General features: G+C 47.9%; 1 protein-coding gene across 6 annotated transcripts in view; it reads right to left on the bottom strand.

Moving 5' to 3' along the window:
* NCAM1 (neural cell adhesion molecule 1) overlaps positions 1-18053 on the bottom strand; it is a 206898-nt gene that overhangs the window by 37309 nt on the left and 151536 nt on the right. For all 6 annotated transcript variants that reach the window (XM_053270205.1, XM_053270206.1, XM_053270207.1 and 3 more), the window contains 5 exons: positions 14848-14998; positions 14279-14463; positions 13467-13563; positions 12321-12491; positions 11612-11743 (listed from right to left, as the gene is read on the bottom strand). In XM_053270205.1, coding sequence (XP_053126180.1) covers positions 11612-11743; positions 12321-12491; positions 13467-13563; positions 14279-14463; positions 14848-14998 — 736 coding nt within the window. The remainder of the gene's footprint in view (positions 1-11611; positions 11744-12320; positions 12492-13466; positions 13564-14278; positions 14464-14847; positions 14999-18053) is intronic.

The raw sequence follows: 18053 nt of genomic DNA, 5'->3' as shown, positions 1-18053 counted from the left end.
AGATAAATACAGGCTGCCTAGAAATACTCGGTGCTCGGAGGAGGCTCAGATCTCCAACACGAACCAGCCAAGCGTCAACAATTCTGACCGTCAACTTAGCTGGGTTGGGCAAAACTGCAGGGAGGCCACCTGCACTGTGCTGAATTCAACCTGCATCTCCACAGGGCCTCCTTTCGATGTCCCAGTGCACAGCACATCCTGTCTTGAAGGGTCAGGGCAGGCTGCAGCAAGGAATGCCGAGAGGCTCTGCTTGCCTTCTCTGACTTGGGCCTTGCCTATGCTAAGAGCTCTGGGGTTCTGTGCTCACTTGCCCTGCATGGCACCACCAGGACCACGGTGTAGAGCGGGGTGGCCAAGTTGAGGCCCTCCAGCTGCTAGGGGACGACAACTTCACAGTGCATGCTCAGGCCTGGGCTTTGGAGTGTTTGCAGTGGGAGAGAGAGCTCTGTGGCTGGAGGGGAGGCAGTAGGAGTTTAACTGAGCCCAATGAGGCCCAAAAGCTCGGGGGAAAGTCCAGATGCATGAGTAATCTACACTGCTGTTTATCGCAGCAATATACTATTGGGGATGGGGCGGGGGAGGAAAAACATCTTCTATATATACCTCTTGAGAACTTTTTCATTGAAAAGCAGTATATAAATAATAGTAATTATAAGTCAGTCAGTCAATGTTTTTTTTTTGGGGGGGGGCAACAGGTGTGTCCAAATCTTAGGGCCATTTTCTCTTTGATTCACTAACTCCTTTCTATTCCTATTATATACCTTGATTCACTTTGGATTAATCATTAATGCCTAATTCATATTAATCTCAACTTCCTCATGTTGCTCATTATATACCCGATTCATATTTATACTTTGCAGATATTTAAGAGGGAGGATGTGGGGGGAAATATAAATTAATGTCCTCTATATTCAGTCTTAATATAGCATTTGTGACATAAGAGCTATGTTTACGTGGGCTCAATGGAAATGGAAATGCAAATAGAGGAGCAGAGGTGTCATTTTATGTCCTCTCACTCAGCAAGACATTACATGTTGCTGCTACCAAAGATGAGGAGCCACATGCATTCCTTATCTATTGGTATCACCCATCACCTCTCCTTTTCCTTCTCTGTGAAAGAATAGCCACAACAAAGCAGCAGAGGAAGGAAAAAGAGAGAGAGAGAAGAATAGCACAGATTAGCAGCTGGAAGACCCATGTGGATTTCCTTGAAAAAGCCCCTTTCTTGCTTTCACAGGTCAGAATTGTGAAGTGTCCATCTCAGGTGACAGGGCTTTTTAGGTGCCATGTTTGAAGGGGCCTTAAACTGTCACTAGCTGAGTGTGTGAATTTTAGACTTGATGTCTAAAATTGGAACGGGCACTAAGCATGATGGCAACTATCCAGTGTGTTTTGATCATGCCTCAGAAAAGACACTGAGGGTATTTTGTGAATCTTTCTTTGCTCTTTGCTGGGGATCCCTCAGGAGCAGGACGGAAGTTGTCAGTGGGCTCCAATTGTGGAATCTGGCAGCAGAGCCCCGAATCCCTACACTGTGCTGTTGCTGAAGTTCACAGGTGGTGCAAAATGCTTGTCCAGTCTGTGCTGCTCTGTAGGGCCACTACAATAAGGGTGAGTTATGTACTGCAGCTTGTCAGCTCAGCCAGATCAAGTGATTTCAGAAACTGTTGTTGCAAAGCACTTTAACACCCTTTCTTTGACACAGGGGCCAGTGAAAACTGAAACAAAGCCAATCAAAGTGTCAACAGTTGTCCACAAAAGATGGTTTGCAAACAGGCAAAAATCCCTAGCAGACTTTCACTGGTGTGAGACTTGAAGAAATCCAGGTGTCACGGCCCTGCATTTGAAAGCATCTCAGCTGGGGAAGGACACAGACAATTCAGGGGATGTGACAGGACAGGAAACTCTAACCACATCAGATCCCCCCTCCCTGAGCAGAGAAGGCACCCTTGCCTTCCTCCTCTGACTCTGAGGACCAGTCTGCCTGGAAGGAGGATCCCCAGTCTCTGGTGCCAGTGCCTATGGAACAGAGCATTGCCTCTTTAAGCTCTCATAGCAGGGGCAGAACTTGAGACAGGAGCAGAGCTCTTAGCTCTGCTGAAGCCTCACACTCTGATCCACTGGTGGATGCCTTTCACACAGCCCTCAGAACTCTCCGAGTCCTGATCCTGCCCTGGGAGCTGGCCTTGGTCCTGTGTTCTGTCAGTTTCCAATCTTGAACCTGTCCCCTTCCACTGTTGACCTCAGACTCCAGGAAACACATGCCTGGGACAGGATAGCATGCAAGGAGGAAAGAAAGAAGTGGGGTCCTCAAGGGATCGTTATTGGGACCAGTGCCTTTTAATTTATTCATACCTGACCTAGAAGTTGGGGTAAGCAGCAAAATGGACTAATTTGTAGATAACACCAAACTATTTACAGTAGTGAAATCCAAAACAGATTGTGAAGAGCTCCAAAGGGATCTCTGCAGTTCGCTGAATGTGTCAAGCCGGTTTCAGGGTTTTTAATTACTGTGATTGTTTAATTGTTGTTCTATTGTTATTTAATTTTTGTTTTAGCTCTTTACTGTTTTAATGGTTTGTTTTAATTGTAAACCGCCCTGAGCCATTTTGGAAGGGTGGTATAAAAATCAAATACATACATACATACATACATACATAAACAAACAAACTCAATCAATGGCAACTGTGAAAAAGGCCAGTTCCATGCTAGGGATCCCTAGGAAGGGGATTGAAAATAAAACATTTGGAGTACTGTGTACTGTTCTGGTCACCATATCTCAAAGAAAGAACTGGAGGAGGTGCAGAAGAGGGCAACCAAGATGATCAGGAGCCTAGAGTACCTTCCTTATGAGGCAAGGCTACAACACCTGGGGCTTTTTACTTTAGAAAAAAGACAACTGAGGGGAGACATGACAAAGGTCTATAAAAGTATGCATGGTGTGGAAAGAGTCAATAGAAAGAAATTTTTCTCCCTCTCTCATAACACTAGAACCAGGGTTATCCCATGAAACTGATTGCCCAGAAATTTAGGATTGACAAAATGAAGTTCAATGCATAATTTTTCATACAACACATAATTAACCTATGGAATTCTCAGCCTCAAAATGTGGTGATAGCCACCAGCCTGGATGGCTTTAAGACAGGCTTAGATAAATTCATGGAGGACAAATCTATGAATAGATACTAGTCTGAGGGCTACAGGCCACCTCCGACCTAAGAGGCAAGATGCCTCTAAATACCAGTTGCAGGGGAGCAGGAGAGAGGGCATGCCCTCAGCTCTTGCCTGTGGGCTCCCCAGAAGCACTTGGTGAGCCACTGTGTGAAACAGGATGCTGGATTAGATAGGCCTTGGGCCTGATCCTGCTGGGCTGTTCTTATTTGTGGTGTTAGTTGCTTTCAAGATGAGAGTCCCATTGTTGAAAGGGAAATTGTTGCTTTCTTAATACGGAAAGTCTGCTTCATGGCAACTGCTAAACTGGAACTGACCATGTGTCTTTCCCTTGCATCCCACTTGGAAGGGCAAACCTGAATGAACAAGAGCTGTGATTCTTCCCTGTGCTGGAAGAAAATAAATAAAAAGCAGATAAATCCATTATAAGGTGGCCGAGTCCTCTTCACAATATGCAATCTCCACCTGCTTCAGAAACATGTGCCAGAAGTCAGATACGACTGCTTCCTAGCCAACAAACAAACATTGCACATGACAATATCCTGGCTACTGGAGAGCAATGGTGACAGAGCCATGTGGTTTACCCCCTCCCCACCAGGAAAAAGAGACACTCCATGCAAGTATTCAACCTCCTGATTTCAGGACATTTGGATCGACTACAAGCAACACCAGTTCCATGTCTACTACTGCATCTCAAGGGGGACACACAAATGCCAAAACTGGAACCCAAGGCAAGCCAAGAACGATTATGTAGTTAGTCAGACACGTCTCAAGATCTGTCCTTGGGAACAAGTCTTCATAAGCTGGGAAGCTTAGCAGCTATGTATTTTGAAGCAAAGCAAACCTGTTCCACTCCCTCTTCAAGTTCAAGGTACATTTTTGCTTTTGGCACACAAATAATTTGATGGTCCCTTGGAGTGAAATACACATCATGCCATGTCTCCAGCAAAATTAAACATGTTTTGGTGACTTCCTCCAAGCCATGGATGTCATTTTACTGCCTATGGGCTGCAGTTTTCAATATGAACCTGAGTATTATTTCAGTCTTCATTTTGTTTTGGGGGTGGGATCAAGTGTCCAGCTCCAGAGTGTGGCTGAATGGACAAAGAGTTGACCATAGGTCTAAGACTTGGATCACAGTCCCACTCCTGCAATGGATTCACTGCATGGTCTTCAGCAAGAAAAAGGTTTCTATTTTTGTAATTTTGGGCTAGCAAAACACAAACCCTTCCTGCAGTGGCCATTTCCATAGGCCCACAGAAAGTACAGCACTTGAGAGGACTTTAGAAGGATATCTTGTCAAATACTATGTGCACTTGCAGGGCACAATGCTTCTCTTGGCTGATTACCAACAACCCCTCCCTCCCAGAAAATTGTCACTGGCACCTCCATCCATTTTCAAAATTGTGATAATGGGATAGAGACAAGGAAGATGCAACCCATTTTTCACCCGTGGCCCCTCCAAATTAAAATGTTCTAGTTGGAGAACATTTGGCCCAGATCTAGTTATTGGTATTTGGGGGTGGGGAAGGGCTATTGACAAATGGGTGCAATATGCAGAGTCAGCATTATAGAAGGTAGAATGGAGAAGGGTTTTGCTGGAAAGAAGGGAAAGTAGGGCTGGGTTTCAGAAGAAAAGCTGCATTAGGGGAAGCCATCCCTGGAGCGTGTTGGTCCATGACACTTCTGCAAATACACCCTACACTACCCAGTCTTGCTCTCTACCTCTACAAGATCAACAGGGTGTTTATAAAGGCGGTGGTGGGGAATGGCATCCTGGAAAGCAACTGCACCCATTTCACCAGTTTGTTGCTGAATCCAGTTCAAACTGCTGGCCACCCCTAAAGGCGTCAGGCCAGGATATCTCCAGAGCCATCTCTGCCCTGTGACCCTGTCTGTCCATTCCCATCTTAAGGGGTAAGGCTGCCTCATGGCTCACCCAGAAGAAATAGGTCTGTGGGGTGCAATCCTCTCTCTTGTGGTCCCCAGATGGCCCTTTTGATAGTGGCCTTGGCTTAGAAAAGCAAATGTTTAAACTCTCTGTGGTGACATTTGTTATGCTTTTATGCTGCTGCTTGTTGCTTTTGAAACATTGGCATTTTTAAAATTGAAAATGAACTCTTCCCCAGCCGGCCACCCCATACATTGTTGTTCACTACCTTGAAAGTTCTTTGGAAGGGAAAATGCAGAATATTCACATCTCAACTGGGGGTGACTCAAAATGGCCCCTCCCACTTTTGCTATCCAGTCACAGACATGGCAGCTTGTGGCATTGTGGCAGCTTTTGAGGAGTGCCCAAACTCACTGCAGTGTTATCTGGGTGGTGGTGGTGGGGTACTTCTGGAAGGGAAATGGCAACTTGTATCAGCCAAGAGGAGCATTGCAGATGCTGTGAAATGGGTGGTGGTAGTGGACAAAGGGTACACGTCTGTACCCATTTCCCACCCCCCCATCCCCAAATGTGAGCGGACAGTGCTCAGCTGAGGAACAAATGCAAATTTGATGCAATCAATGTTAATCTCAAGTGGTCAGTAAGTAGTCCAGCACACATGGCAAAAAGCCAGCTTTGCAAACAAGCTCAGGGAAGGGGTCATGCAGGGATGAGAGAAGGCTGAAGGTCCCTCCTTACTGGCATCCATTTGTGCACAAAGGGGACCGTCACCCGGGGAGGGGCACTAATTCACCCTCCCTGACTGAGCACTGCACCTGATAACTCTTGAACAGTTGTGTGCAGGAACTGGGAGTAGGTTAGGTGGGGAGATGCTGTCAAGAAGGGGGGGGAGGGAGGGAGGGAGGGAAGGTCTTCCTGCTACTCACGGGCTGGCTCTGTGCTTGCAGATTCAGTAGGACGCTGGGTTGCTATGGAAACACGAGGGACAGACAGGACACGTAAAGGTGAAGCCTGGCGTGAAGATAAATCATCAAGCAAAAATGGCAGAGGAGAGAGGCGCAACTTAATGAAGAGGAGGAAAGGCTGCAAGAGGATTTGTGCTCTGGATCTGGAGAAGAGGAGGGCATTGTTGACAGAAGTGGCAGAGCCCAATGGCTTTCCATCCTTGCCAGAGGTGGGATTCTGGGAAGAGTCCAGAATCCTTGAGCTGCTCCTGAGAAAAAGCCGGAGTGACAGCAGCTGCATTCTGGTGGCTGGAGAGCCTTCCTGGGTTGGCCCCTATTCATGTTTAATCTTCAGAAACAGCTGAAACAACTCTTAATGTGGTGATTCTGTTTCTTTAGCAGGGGGAGAGTAACTGGCCCTCTCCACCCCCAGCACAGGACCTCCAGTGACTGTTGCTGGTGTCTGCCTTGTGTTTCTTTTTAGAATGTGAGCCCTTTGGGGACAGGGAGCCATCTTATATTCATTTATTATTTCTCTGTGTAAACCGCATTGGAAACGTTTTGCTGAAAAGCGGAATATAAATATTTGTTGTTTGTTTTGTTTCACCCCGCCGCCACTCACCTTTTTTGTCCCTGGGCCCTGCTCCAGCATCTTGCCGATGGGCAGGCATCCATGTTTCCAGGAGTTGGGGGCGGGGGGCAGGCACTGCCAAATACCCAACAGGCTCCAAAGGGAGGGCAGGAAGCGCTGCCTTCACCAGGCTCGCCACCCTCCCTCAGGAGCCTCTTTGGCACCCAAGAGTGGTGGCCATCAGTGGCCAGGGCTCCCAGGAGTGCCACTGCCCGGCTTCACACATTGACCTGCTGGCACCCTCAGCCCCCCCCATTGCACTGAAATGCCTCCCCCAGCGTCTCAGTGTGTGAAAAGGATGTGGAACTTGGGGGGCACCTTGGTTCAGCACCCAACGGAGTGCCTCTCTCAGTGAGAATGGGAAAGGCGCTCGAGCCGGTGAGGCAGGAATACAGCCTCTTCTTCCAAAGCATCACACATCCCCACATTGAGACTGCCTGGCTGCATTTATGTACTCCGTCTGGTACGTACTCTGACCATACCAGAGGAGGGCATGATCCACCCTTTCCCAAGGTGCCTCGGACACTCACAGAGAAGAGGCTTGCAAGAAAGCTAAGAGAATTCTGGGAAATACTCACGTGAGTTTGCTACATCCCAACGAGGACGCTGTGCAACTGCTGCGAGCGAACTTTCAAATGAAACATCCCAGATCAAGTCTCATCTTAGCTATGAACTCACTAAACAGCCTTAAGGAGTCACTCTCACTGCCCCACTCCTCGCCCCACATCTGCAATATGGAGAATCACAATACTCCTGGCCTACCTCACAGGGTTGTTGTAGAACGTACATAATGAACTCCAGAGCAATCTATTCAGCTTCTTTCACTGAGAAGGCTATTCAGCTTCTTTCAACTAGAAGTCCTCCAAAGTCCTTTCTTATTCTACATTTTTTATGATTCTAAGTACTTTTACATTCAGAACTATAGATGCTTCTCGCTTGAGCAGAGCCTTCCAAATGCTTCCTGAACTTCACTTTAAGCGACATTCAGCAACAACTCAAAGTGTTCCCAAACCTACCCTGGGGTTCTAGTCTTTAATTTCAGTCACATCAAAGCACAGCGCTTCTATTTTGGGGCCTTCCAGTGACAGAATCCATTTTCTCTTTCTCTTTTTAAAAAACAAAAATCCCTAGCAAAATTAAGGAACAACATTCCGGCAATTAAATTCAAAAGGTTATCAGCTCAATCATGAGAGGAAAGATTTAGTGATGAAATCTTTCATGGTGCCTTCTCCATCTTCGTTCAGCAAGCTCTCTCTAAACCGTAATCAGTAGCTTCTTAATGAAGCATATTGCTTTCCCATTTCCATCTGGCACTGTTTTGACAGCAGGTGCTTTTAAAAAAAATGTACATTAAAGGAGAAATGGTTGCAAATGGAGGCTTACAGTTCTGCAACTCTGCCGAAACCATCCTTGCTCCCTACCAACCCTTTCCAACAGCCAGACCTTGCAAAACCTTCCTGGACAACCTCCATGAAATACTGCTTTCTATTCCCAGCCTCTGGGGCAGACTTGTAGTTATGGGTTGCAAGGCAAGTTCTTTCCATTGCCCACTCAGCTGCAAGTGGCTTGCTATTAATCCATTGATTTCAGAAATGGCTGCCCTGAACAGCCACTTTATGGCTAGAGTGACCCTCAATCAGCCAATAAGCAAAGCATTTCTCACTAATCATCCTCTAGCATTAGAAGAATGACCAAAAAAGTGGGGGAAACTTTACAGACCATTTAAACTCTGTTGAGATGAATGGGAGACTAGAATTGTGTGCACTGTAAGCTATTCCCCTTAGGGGATGGAGCCACTTTGGGAAAAGCAGAAGGTTCCAAGTTCCTTCTCTGGCATCTCCAAGATAGGGCTGAGAAAGATTCCTGCCTGCAACCTTGGAGAAGCCGCTGCCAGTCTGTGTAGACAACACTGAGCTAGATGGACCTATGGTTTGACTCAGTATATGGCAGCTTCCTATGTTCCTAAGTAGAACACAAACAGGAAGAAAAACCTTATCACCATATCTAATAGAAGAGTGAATAGCAATATTTTCATTTAGAGGGTTGTCCATGTCCACCCATTATGACCCATGTCAGCAAAACAATGAAGTGATTTTTTTTTTAAAGAGTGTCTGCCTCCTCCCACCAATCTCCATATCTACTCAAGAGCTAACAATAATGTTATTTCTTCAGCTCTTTAAATTCCAAACAGGGACTGGCAACACAAGACGTCCCTTCCCCCCTAGACTGCATTAGGCCTGCCAAGGCTTTTCCAGGGGGGGCGGGGTGAAATATTTTTCTTCTGGACTACCTGATTCAGAGGAGTCACTACCCAGTGGCTGAGCTGGGCTGAGTCAGGGTAAAAGCTTTGGTGGGCTGGAGGCAGCCTGTGGGCCTGTAGCTGCCTACCCCTGCTGTGGGGAAAAACAACACAACACAAAACAAAAAGAACCACTGCAAGTGAAGGAGGCAGACATGCAGATACAGACCACACTGCATGCTTTGGAGACGGGGAAGGAGGAGGCATCAGCCTCTCGACTGAGTCTACGAACAGTCGTGTTAACTGGAAAATACGACTACTCTAGTGTCAGTGTTATTAGGAGATGCAAGAGTTTCATCTGCTGCTTTGTTTCTAAGGAGAAGGAGAAGGAAAGAGCGGCAAAATAAAAGAGACAGCGAGAAAGAGAGAAACTAAGTTTTTAAAAGGGCTAGCTCTACAGTCAACATTAGGGTAAGAGCACTCCAGGATAAGGAATTCAGAAGGACTTACGTGGCGGTGGAGTGCCTGCAGTTTCCCCATGGTTGGAACACGGATGAAAAGAAAAGACAGACACAGACCCCAAAAAAGAAAAGATGTAACAGAGATGAAAAGGAAGAAAAAAAGAGGCGACAGAACAAGGCGCTGGAAAATATAAAACCAGTGAATGAGCCGGGCACTTGGTCTCTTTCTAGTCAGGTAGGCAGGATGCTCAGATTCTCCAAAGAAGAGTCAGAACTGGGTGCTCAGAGCAGTGCAGAGGGAAAGTGGTGCTCGCTTCTCTGAGCAATGGGAACATTTGGAGGAGAAAGAGCACAACAGCCAGCTATGGGGCATCTTAAGCCTCCCAGGATCACTTGCAGGAAACTGGCGGTGTGGGATAGCAGGCACGCCCACCAGTCTTTGCCGCAAAGCTCTATGCATGGCAGGAGGAGTGTTGAGCTGAACTGAATGAGGAGCAGATACAAGGGTTTGTTCTTGATGGTTTTCCAAGGACATCATGCTACACTGAGCACACCAGGTGGAAACTAACATGGATGAAAGGAAGGCCATCCGAATTTGAGCAAGCTGGCCATGGCCCTGAGTTGGAACAGGAGCGGCAAGAACCTTGATTTCAGACAACCAGGTGTAACACAAAAACACCCTTTGCCCATATTGGATGTGGCACAACTGCCTTTAATCTCATACAGTTTGCATTCTTTCATGGCGGAAAGCTCTGAACCAAGTCATACTGCCAATGGCTCAGATTCCTTCTCTCTCCTCACCCATGGGAAGAGCATCAAAAGCTCCATCAGAACTTTGAAGTCTGGTCCCCATTTGGTCACTCCAAGCCTTGCCCAAATATGGACAGGACTTGCAGTGCACAAACAACATCAAGGAAATTGCGGGAGTCACACCAGAGCTCACTCACATCAACCCTTGAGGACAGGTGCGGAGCCAGCCAAGCGGCGGCCTGGGTCCAGCACTGCCCGGTGGCCCCTGACAATGTCCCGTGCACGTAATGTCACACGCACGGGGCCTGCCTGAGCCCCGAGAGAAATCCCCTCCTCGCCCACGAGCAAGCGCTTGCCCATCCTTTTCAGGCAGCGCTTGCTGCCTGAAAGCATCTATTCCCTGGCTGAAATGACAGAGAAGGGCTTGCTCGGGCTCTTCAGAGCTCGAGGCCACACCCCCATTGCATGTGATGTCACGCGCAAACGAGGCATGACCTCTAGCTCCGAGCGAGCCCTTCCCTGACATTTAAGGCAGCGCTTGCTGCCTGAAAGCATCTATTATCCCTTTCTCTCCCCCTCTGGAGGGAGAGAAAGAGTAATAGATGCTTTCAGGCAGCAAACACTGCCTGAAAAGGATGGGCAAGCACTCGCTTGGGGCTTTTAGTAAGCCCGGGCATGGGGTTCTTCGGGGCTCTTCTGGTGCCTGAGCGACGTCCCCCTGAGGGCTTCAGCGGCCCCTACCATTGGCAGCCCAGGTTCTTTGAACCCGTTCGCACAATAGTGGCTACGCCTCTGCTTGAGCACAGACATCTCTCTGTTATTCTGCTTTGAATTACCATTCTTCTTCTTCCCAGCTAGCTCAAGTTTCAAGGCACTCTCCAGCAATATCTCTCAGGGCCATTCTAAATAACTTGATCTTGGTATGAGGGGAAAGGGACTGGGGAGAAGGCTCAGGATTGCTGCCCAGACAGTGTAAAAGTATTGTGGCATCCCAGTCAGTTTCTCATGTGGATGAAACAAGTAGAGAATTCTAGCACTCCATTTCATCACATACAGAATCTGGTCAAAAACATTCTTTCAGCCTCCTACATTTCCACACCTGCCCCTGAGGAATCTGTGCAGTCTCTCTGCCTCTTCCTGTGCTCAAAGTCCACACAATTTATCCCTATCAGCATTTTGCTAGTAGAGTCACAAAAACCTCCTAAAGAATGAAACCCTTGTTTCCAGCATCAGTTGCTTGGAGCGCAGCTTGATGGGAGAAGGCAAAAAGAAAAGGGAAAGGGGGGAAAGGGGAAAAGAAAGAAAGAAAGACCCTTGGAATAGAGAAAATATTTGAAACAGGTTGACATTGCAACCCAGCAAAATCAGAGAAATCTAGAAAGATATTTGCGAAAGGGCACAGTGGGGCCTTGCAAGAGTAGCAGGCTTCCTCCATGCCTGACAAGGATGCTGTGGAGAGGCAGGGGGAGAAGAAGACACTAGTTGCCAAAGCAGGGAAGATAGGGAGATTGGAGGGTTACTTACGAACTGGTTGTGTCTTGAACTTGGAGAGGGTGCTCATCTCGCCTGCCCCTTTACCATTGATGGCAGAGAGTCTGATTGCGTACGTCGTCTCTGGCCTCAAGCCCACAACAGTGACCACACCTTCTGTGTTGGCTATTCCGGAAAAGAGAGAAGAGGCAGCAGCCAGAAAATGCATGTTGAGTTTTCTGTTTCAGGGATGGCCAACCTGAGGCTCTCTGGCTGTCGTTGGACTATAACTCCCATCACCCCCAGTTACAAAGAAATTGGGAGCGCCTTTATATGGAGGCCTAGTTCTTACAAACAGCAGAGGAGGGGTAGGTGAACCTGATTTTGGACAGTACTAACTCAGACTGCAGATGGGGAAGGAGGTTCACATAATTGCATATTCCTTCATTCAGAAAATAAATCTGTCCACAAAGCAACCTCTCACTATGCACGTGTCTCAGACCAAGGTCTTTCTCAGCCCTCCTACTTGAGAACGTTGACAGGAAATGCCAGCAATGGAACCTGGGACTTGATACAAGCACAGAGTGAGCTCTAACACTCCCCCAAGGCCCAGGACAAGACAGTGTCCCAGTCAAAAGAGATTGGCTCCTCAACATTCTCTCAGGTCAAGGACTTCCCAACACAAATAACGACAAAGCCTCTTCAAGAGCTTACCCAACAGGCATAGAGATTGCAACCTGGAAGGCGGCTCTGGACACCCTACCTTCCTTGGCGTCATACATCCTGGTGTGCCAGTCTTCCTCCCCCAGAGCTCGCCACTCGGCCTTGTACCGGAGGATGGGCACTCCACCAGTGGCCTCTGGTTCGTCAAACTCCACGTGGGCTGTGCTGGAGTATGGTTCTACTCTCTCAATGGAAGGTGCGGAGGGTGTATCTGGGGTGGAAAGGAAGGGAAAGTAGCACAGTGAAGCCATGTGGCGGCCTGCCTGGAAATTCAGATGCAGTCCAGGGAGGGGGTCCATAACAGACCTTTCCAGGCATTCCTTGTGGAGCAGGAGTGTGTGTATGAGGCAGTGTCATTGAGGAGGCAGGCTCTGCCCCCACCTATGCTGATTCATTATAATGTGTGAAAAGGGTTCTTTTCTGTTGTGGATTTCACAAACAAGAGGTGTAATCCAACAATGAGACTAGAAACTGGGGCCGAGTCAAAATGCATCCCACCCGCACATTTCACTGCCCCGTTCACACACTGTGAAGTGTGGGGGGATGAATTTTTGTGGTTATTTTTCTGTGGGGGGAATGGGGCAATGGCCACCATGGCCTGCTTCACAGTGATGGCTTTAGCATCCTTCTGAGAGGCTGTGGACTCACTAGGCCAACTGCTGCCTGCCGCCTGCCGCCCGCCCACCCACCCCCCGCCCCCGCTGTATAGCTTGATGTTCTCTTTGGAGGATTTTCAGGTCAGCCTTTCTAGTAACACTCTGTTGTGCATCAAGATAAATCCTGATTCCCTTTCAAACAGAGACAGGCACGTTAACCTTTTAGGAACATGGAATATGCTCAGGGTCAGCTGGGGAAATCTCTCAAACAGCTTCACATAGTGTCTTTGGGAGTTCTGGGTGATTGACATTGGAATCTAAAATGATGATCAGCAATGACTGAAAACTTTGATTCAAATAATGACTATGTTCACATGAACAAAGGCAATGTTCCATGGACTATTCCTGCAGGCCTTGCTCAGGGAAGCCCACCTGATATCTACCAGCAATGAACTGAGAACATCTGCAAGGCAGAGCAGTTAATGCCTGTAGAATTATCAGCTTTCCTTTAAAAAAATAAAACCATGAGAGGGTGAAATTTCTAGTCCCGATGGTACCTTATGGTTCAAGAGGCTGCCTGGATGACTCACCTGCTTGTACGAGGATGAACTCTGAGGACTCCTGGCCAATCCGGTTCACCGCTGTGCAGTTGTAGTTCCCAAAATCATTCTCTGAGTCTGGAGTCACCTGCAAAAGGCAAATAGTTTCAAAAATTGGGGGCGGGGGAGAAGGAGCTAAATATGATTTAGGAGAAAGGCAACCCTGGGCCGGTGGGGAAGCACAATAGAGAGTCAGAACATTTTGCATGATGTGGAAAGGAAGTTGCGAGAAAGACTTTCCCTCCCTCCACCCCTCACCATATTAGTTTATTGACTGCTATTAGTCATGCTGGCTAGATGAAGGCAGTATGCCACTGAAAATTACTTCCTGGGGAGCTCATGCCTGGAAGCCTTGCTTGTGGGGCTTCCTGGAGGCCTCTGGCAGGCCACTGCAGGAAGCAGGACGCTGGACTGCAGGGGCCCACGTGGGCCTGATCACATAGGGCTCACAAACAGCAGGCATCCAGAAGCCTCCCCAGGAATCTGGATTCCCACTGCCTCAAGCCCAGAGCCATTTCAATACAGGTGTTGAAGGTAACTCCATATCGTCATTGGTACAACCTGAGTGGTGACCTCCAACCACCTTGGCTTTGGTTCAAATAATGACCAAGTTCACATGAACAGAGGCAACGCTCCATGGACTATTCCTGCAGGGGTTGCTCAGGGAAGCCCATCTGATATCCACACTGCCCACCCATTCTTTATGCCTACCATTTCCTTAAGCACAGGATTGGACATCACTGTGAATAGACAGACAGACAGGTGTCCCATCTTTCCACTGAGCAGGAAGCCTCAGGCCTCACCTCCAAGTAACTGGCAGCTGGCGTGTTGTAGATCCTGATGTTGCTGTAGTTGGAGCTTGGCAGCAGCTGCCCATCCCGGAACCAGGAGATGACGGCACTAGGGTAGGCAAATACCTCGCAGGTGATGTTCACCTGGTTGCCTTCCCAAGTGTAAACGGCCACAGGGCCTTGCAATTTGGGTGCATCTGGAACAAGAAGGAAATGATGGTTAGGGCATCTGCTATTGAGGTAGAATATGGAGCCATCGCCTCCTCCAAATCTTTCCCTGGTGCTAATGTGAAACCTCCTGCTTCAAACCATGCAAAGACCACCAGTTCCCATTTGCAGTTCTGGTTGTCTCCTTCCTATCTTCCCTCACACTCTTATCACTCTGTCTATTTTGCTGCTCTGACCCTCTCCCATCTCCATGACATCTGCCAAGAATGTTGCAGCCACTGCTAACACCCTCTTACTGCCCCCCCCCCTTTCCTTAATTCCCAAACATGCTGTGCCTCCAGCATAGCTAGGGAATAGGAAGAAGACAAGATGTGTGCACAGGGAGGGGATGAGGGTGAAATGTATCCACTTACACTGCACTTCCAGGTACATGGCTTGCGAATCCTGTCCAATGGTGTTGCTGGCTATGCAGACGTACTCCCCAGCATCTGTGTACTGAACGTCCTTCAGTGTCAGAGAAGATACCCGCGCATGGCTGCGCACCACAATGCGCCCATCCAGGGTCTGGCACGAAAAGAAGGCAGAGTTTAGAAGATGAGCTATAAACCAAAGAAGGCACATGCAGAGAGAAAAAGAGCAGAGAACAGTTGCTAACCCATTTTGACGTCTCAACAGCCTTCCATTTCCGCCAAAGGCCATTGTGGCTGGAGATGATGGAAGCTGTAGTCCAACAGTATCTGGGGACCCAAGGCTGGGAGCCCCTTGGCCTAGGATGTTAAATCTACTCTGCAGTTTCTGGGTGGTGAGGGCTGGGTGAGGAGGAAAATTTGCCCCTTTCCCACTAATTTACATGTTCAGAAGAGAAAAAATTAAATATACCTATCATATTTTCAAGAGGAAAAAAGACAGAAATTGCAAATTACTTTTTAAATAAAGAGACAAGAAGTCTCAAGTGAAGAAATATAGCAGGTTTACTGGAAAACTGCTTATATGGGGAATCTTCTCTGTCATTGTTTCAACAAAAATACAAATCAGGAGCAGTGGGATTATGAATTTACTCAGTTCAGGATGCAGAGGCATCAAGTGTCTGTTGACTCATCCCCTCCCATTCCTTTAAGATTGAATCAGCATTCTATAACATGAACCTCGAAAGCTGCACTTGTGGCCTGATTAGGTTCGCACCAGTTACAAAAAGGACACACACACTATTGAGTGCCGGGTTTTGTCATCAGTTGCCTTGGCAACAGAGGCAATAAGACGATGGCTCAGGATGGAAGCTGGAGGAGATCTTCACTGGCTGTGCATATGCCAAGGTGGGGACTTTGCAGTGATGGCCCAACTTACATGCCCAAGAAAAACAGCCAACACTGAGAAGGGAGTCAGGTCAACAAACCATCATGGATAACAATCCATATCAGCATCCAAAAGGGTAAGACTAGAGGGTTGATTCACACAATAATTATTCTCTGCATGCACGCACTATCACTTCTATGCAAGAAGTCTGCATAGGACCACAAGTGCCCCATTTCCCAAAACAACCTGACATCTGGGAGTCGGTCAGAAAAACTGCATTTCCCAAGGGGCAACGGGGCTTTTCTCCCTGGCATGCTACCAGCACACCAAAGAGGGGAGAAATCAGACTCTCCCACCCCTTCTCTCTGACAAGGGCTGGAGTGCTGCTGCTGTCACCACGACTGCCCTGGCTCAGGAACCCTTTAGTCACCACTAATCCTGCAACTGACTGCAGCTTCCTAACGCATGCACACTTTGTACACACATGGCAGAAGAGACACACACCCATGGGAGAGTTACAGCCATCCCATGCCCTGGCCCTAGCCCCCTCCCTTCAGTCTTTTACCATCTCTCTACTACCCACATTCTTACTTGCTCATCGCCTCCCCTCCTTCAGGCCAACTTCTGAACTGGGGGCAAACATTAGAAACACACTGCCTTTCCCAAAGCTAGATCCTGGACTGGGCGGGCAAGGAGGCAATGTGTCCTCAGAGCGTTGCCTCCCCCCAATGCAAACCAGTGGGAACAGGCAGATCTGAGGGGGCAGGGGGAGCACACACAAGGCTAGGTAGCAAGGGGGAAAAGATTTTACTACCCCGATGTTTGAAAGCACAATCTCCTGAGAAAGAAAATGACACCTGAAGAATGAAGGGTATTAAATGATGTACAATATAATCAGGTAGAAAGTCCTGTGCGATTTCCTCCTCCTCTTTTTAGCCTCCCCACAGTCCACTAATGTGTGAAGCACAAGCACCTATACTCAAAGGTACAGCTAATATGTGCCCACTGATTCTGAGGAGGCTCTCTTGCTTAAAGACACCACGAGGCCCTTGCAGGCCCAGGCCAACCCAGCCCAAAATTCTCTGCAAGGATCCAAGCAACAAACAGGCACTTAATGATCCACCGGCCAGCAGGGGAACATAGTCTAGCTACCCTTGATGAAAGTCATCCACAGTCTGAAAGAAGGATGATCAGCCTTGACACTTTCCACCCACCCACCTTTTACCCCATCTGAGAAGAGAAAAACAAGAAGAAACGCTTCAACTCGGTGGGCCCCTACCAGGGTGGCCTGCCACCTTCCTCTTATCTCCCAGTGATGCCAGAAGACAGAATCTCAGAATGAAGGAAGCTCATCCTACGGGTTCCCATCTGAATAGGGATCTCATCACCTTGGAATATTGGTCTTGTAGTTGCAAAATCAGATTCATTTGATCTGAGAGCTTCAACCAACTCAGCAAGGGCTGGGCTTGAGGAACATGAGACAGCTGTGCCATCAACGTGGCAAGATATTCTCATGTCTGTTCAACACCACAAATCATCAACACAGGCTGAGGAGGCCACAATCCCCTCAGTGCCTGCAAACAAGCTTATCCTTTGCAGACAGGCCCAAACACGAGAAGAATCAAGACAAGTTCCTGTTGGGAAGACAAAGCCATACACACCCAGTTTAAGCAATACTAATTCATTTCACTCTGTGCAAAACCCTAGATTTTTGGAAGGTGGTGACTGAACTCCTATTTGTTTAAAGCAGGGTAGGAAATTTATCTCCACACAACCTCCCAGAAATATAAAACTAAATGGTGAATTCAAGCATGTCCAAAAAGCCATTGTAATTGTGGTCTTGGTGTCCAAAACATGATGGGTGCCCAATGCACACTCTCAACCCTTCTCCTTCACACCTTGCCTCAAACAAAGCTCCATAAAGAATGGATAGGAGGTCCAGATCCATGGGCAGGCCAACCAATTCCCCATCCCAGAATCAACTCTCCATTTTCTGAAACACACACTGGCTTTGAGAGAAGCAACCACATTGTTTCCGAAATGGAATGTGGTACAACTTTTTAAAAAGAAAGCAGAGTGCACCTAACTGGAGAGAAACGAGCAAACAAGTGAATTTGAACTGGGCTAGGTGGGGAATCACCAGCTTGCCCACACACTTCATGAGCCCATGCATGACAATAGTGTTACCTTGCTGAGCCTTTGTGCCTAAAACAGCTTTTGCCTTTCTGGATTCAAAAGGGAAAATATTATCTTTTCAAGGGCAACCCCCCCTCCCCCGCTCCACCAAAGCCCCTGGAGAAGGAGGTCCTTGGTGAGGTCTGGCCCA

This window comes from Hemicordylus capensis, chromosome 8, assembly GCF_027244095.1.
Source record: "Hemicordylus capensis ecotype Gifberg chromosome 8, rHemCap1.1.pri, whole genome shotgun sequence".
Lineage (NCBI taxonomy): Eukaryota > Metazoa > Chordata > Lepidosauria > Squamata > Cordylidae > Hemicordylus > Hemicordylus capensis.
This window is presented reverse-complemented; position numbering and strand designations above follow the sequence as displayed.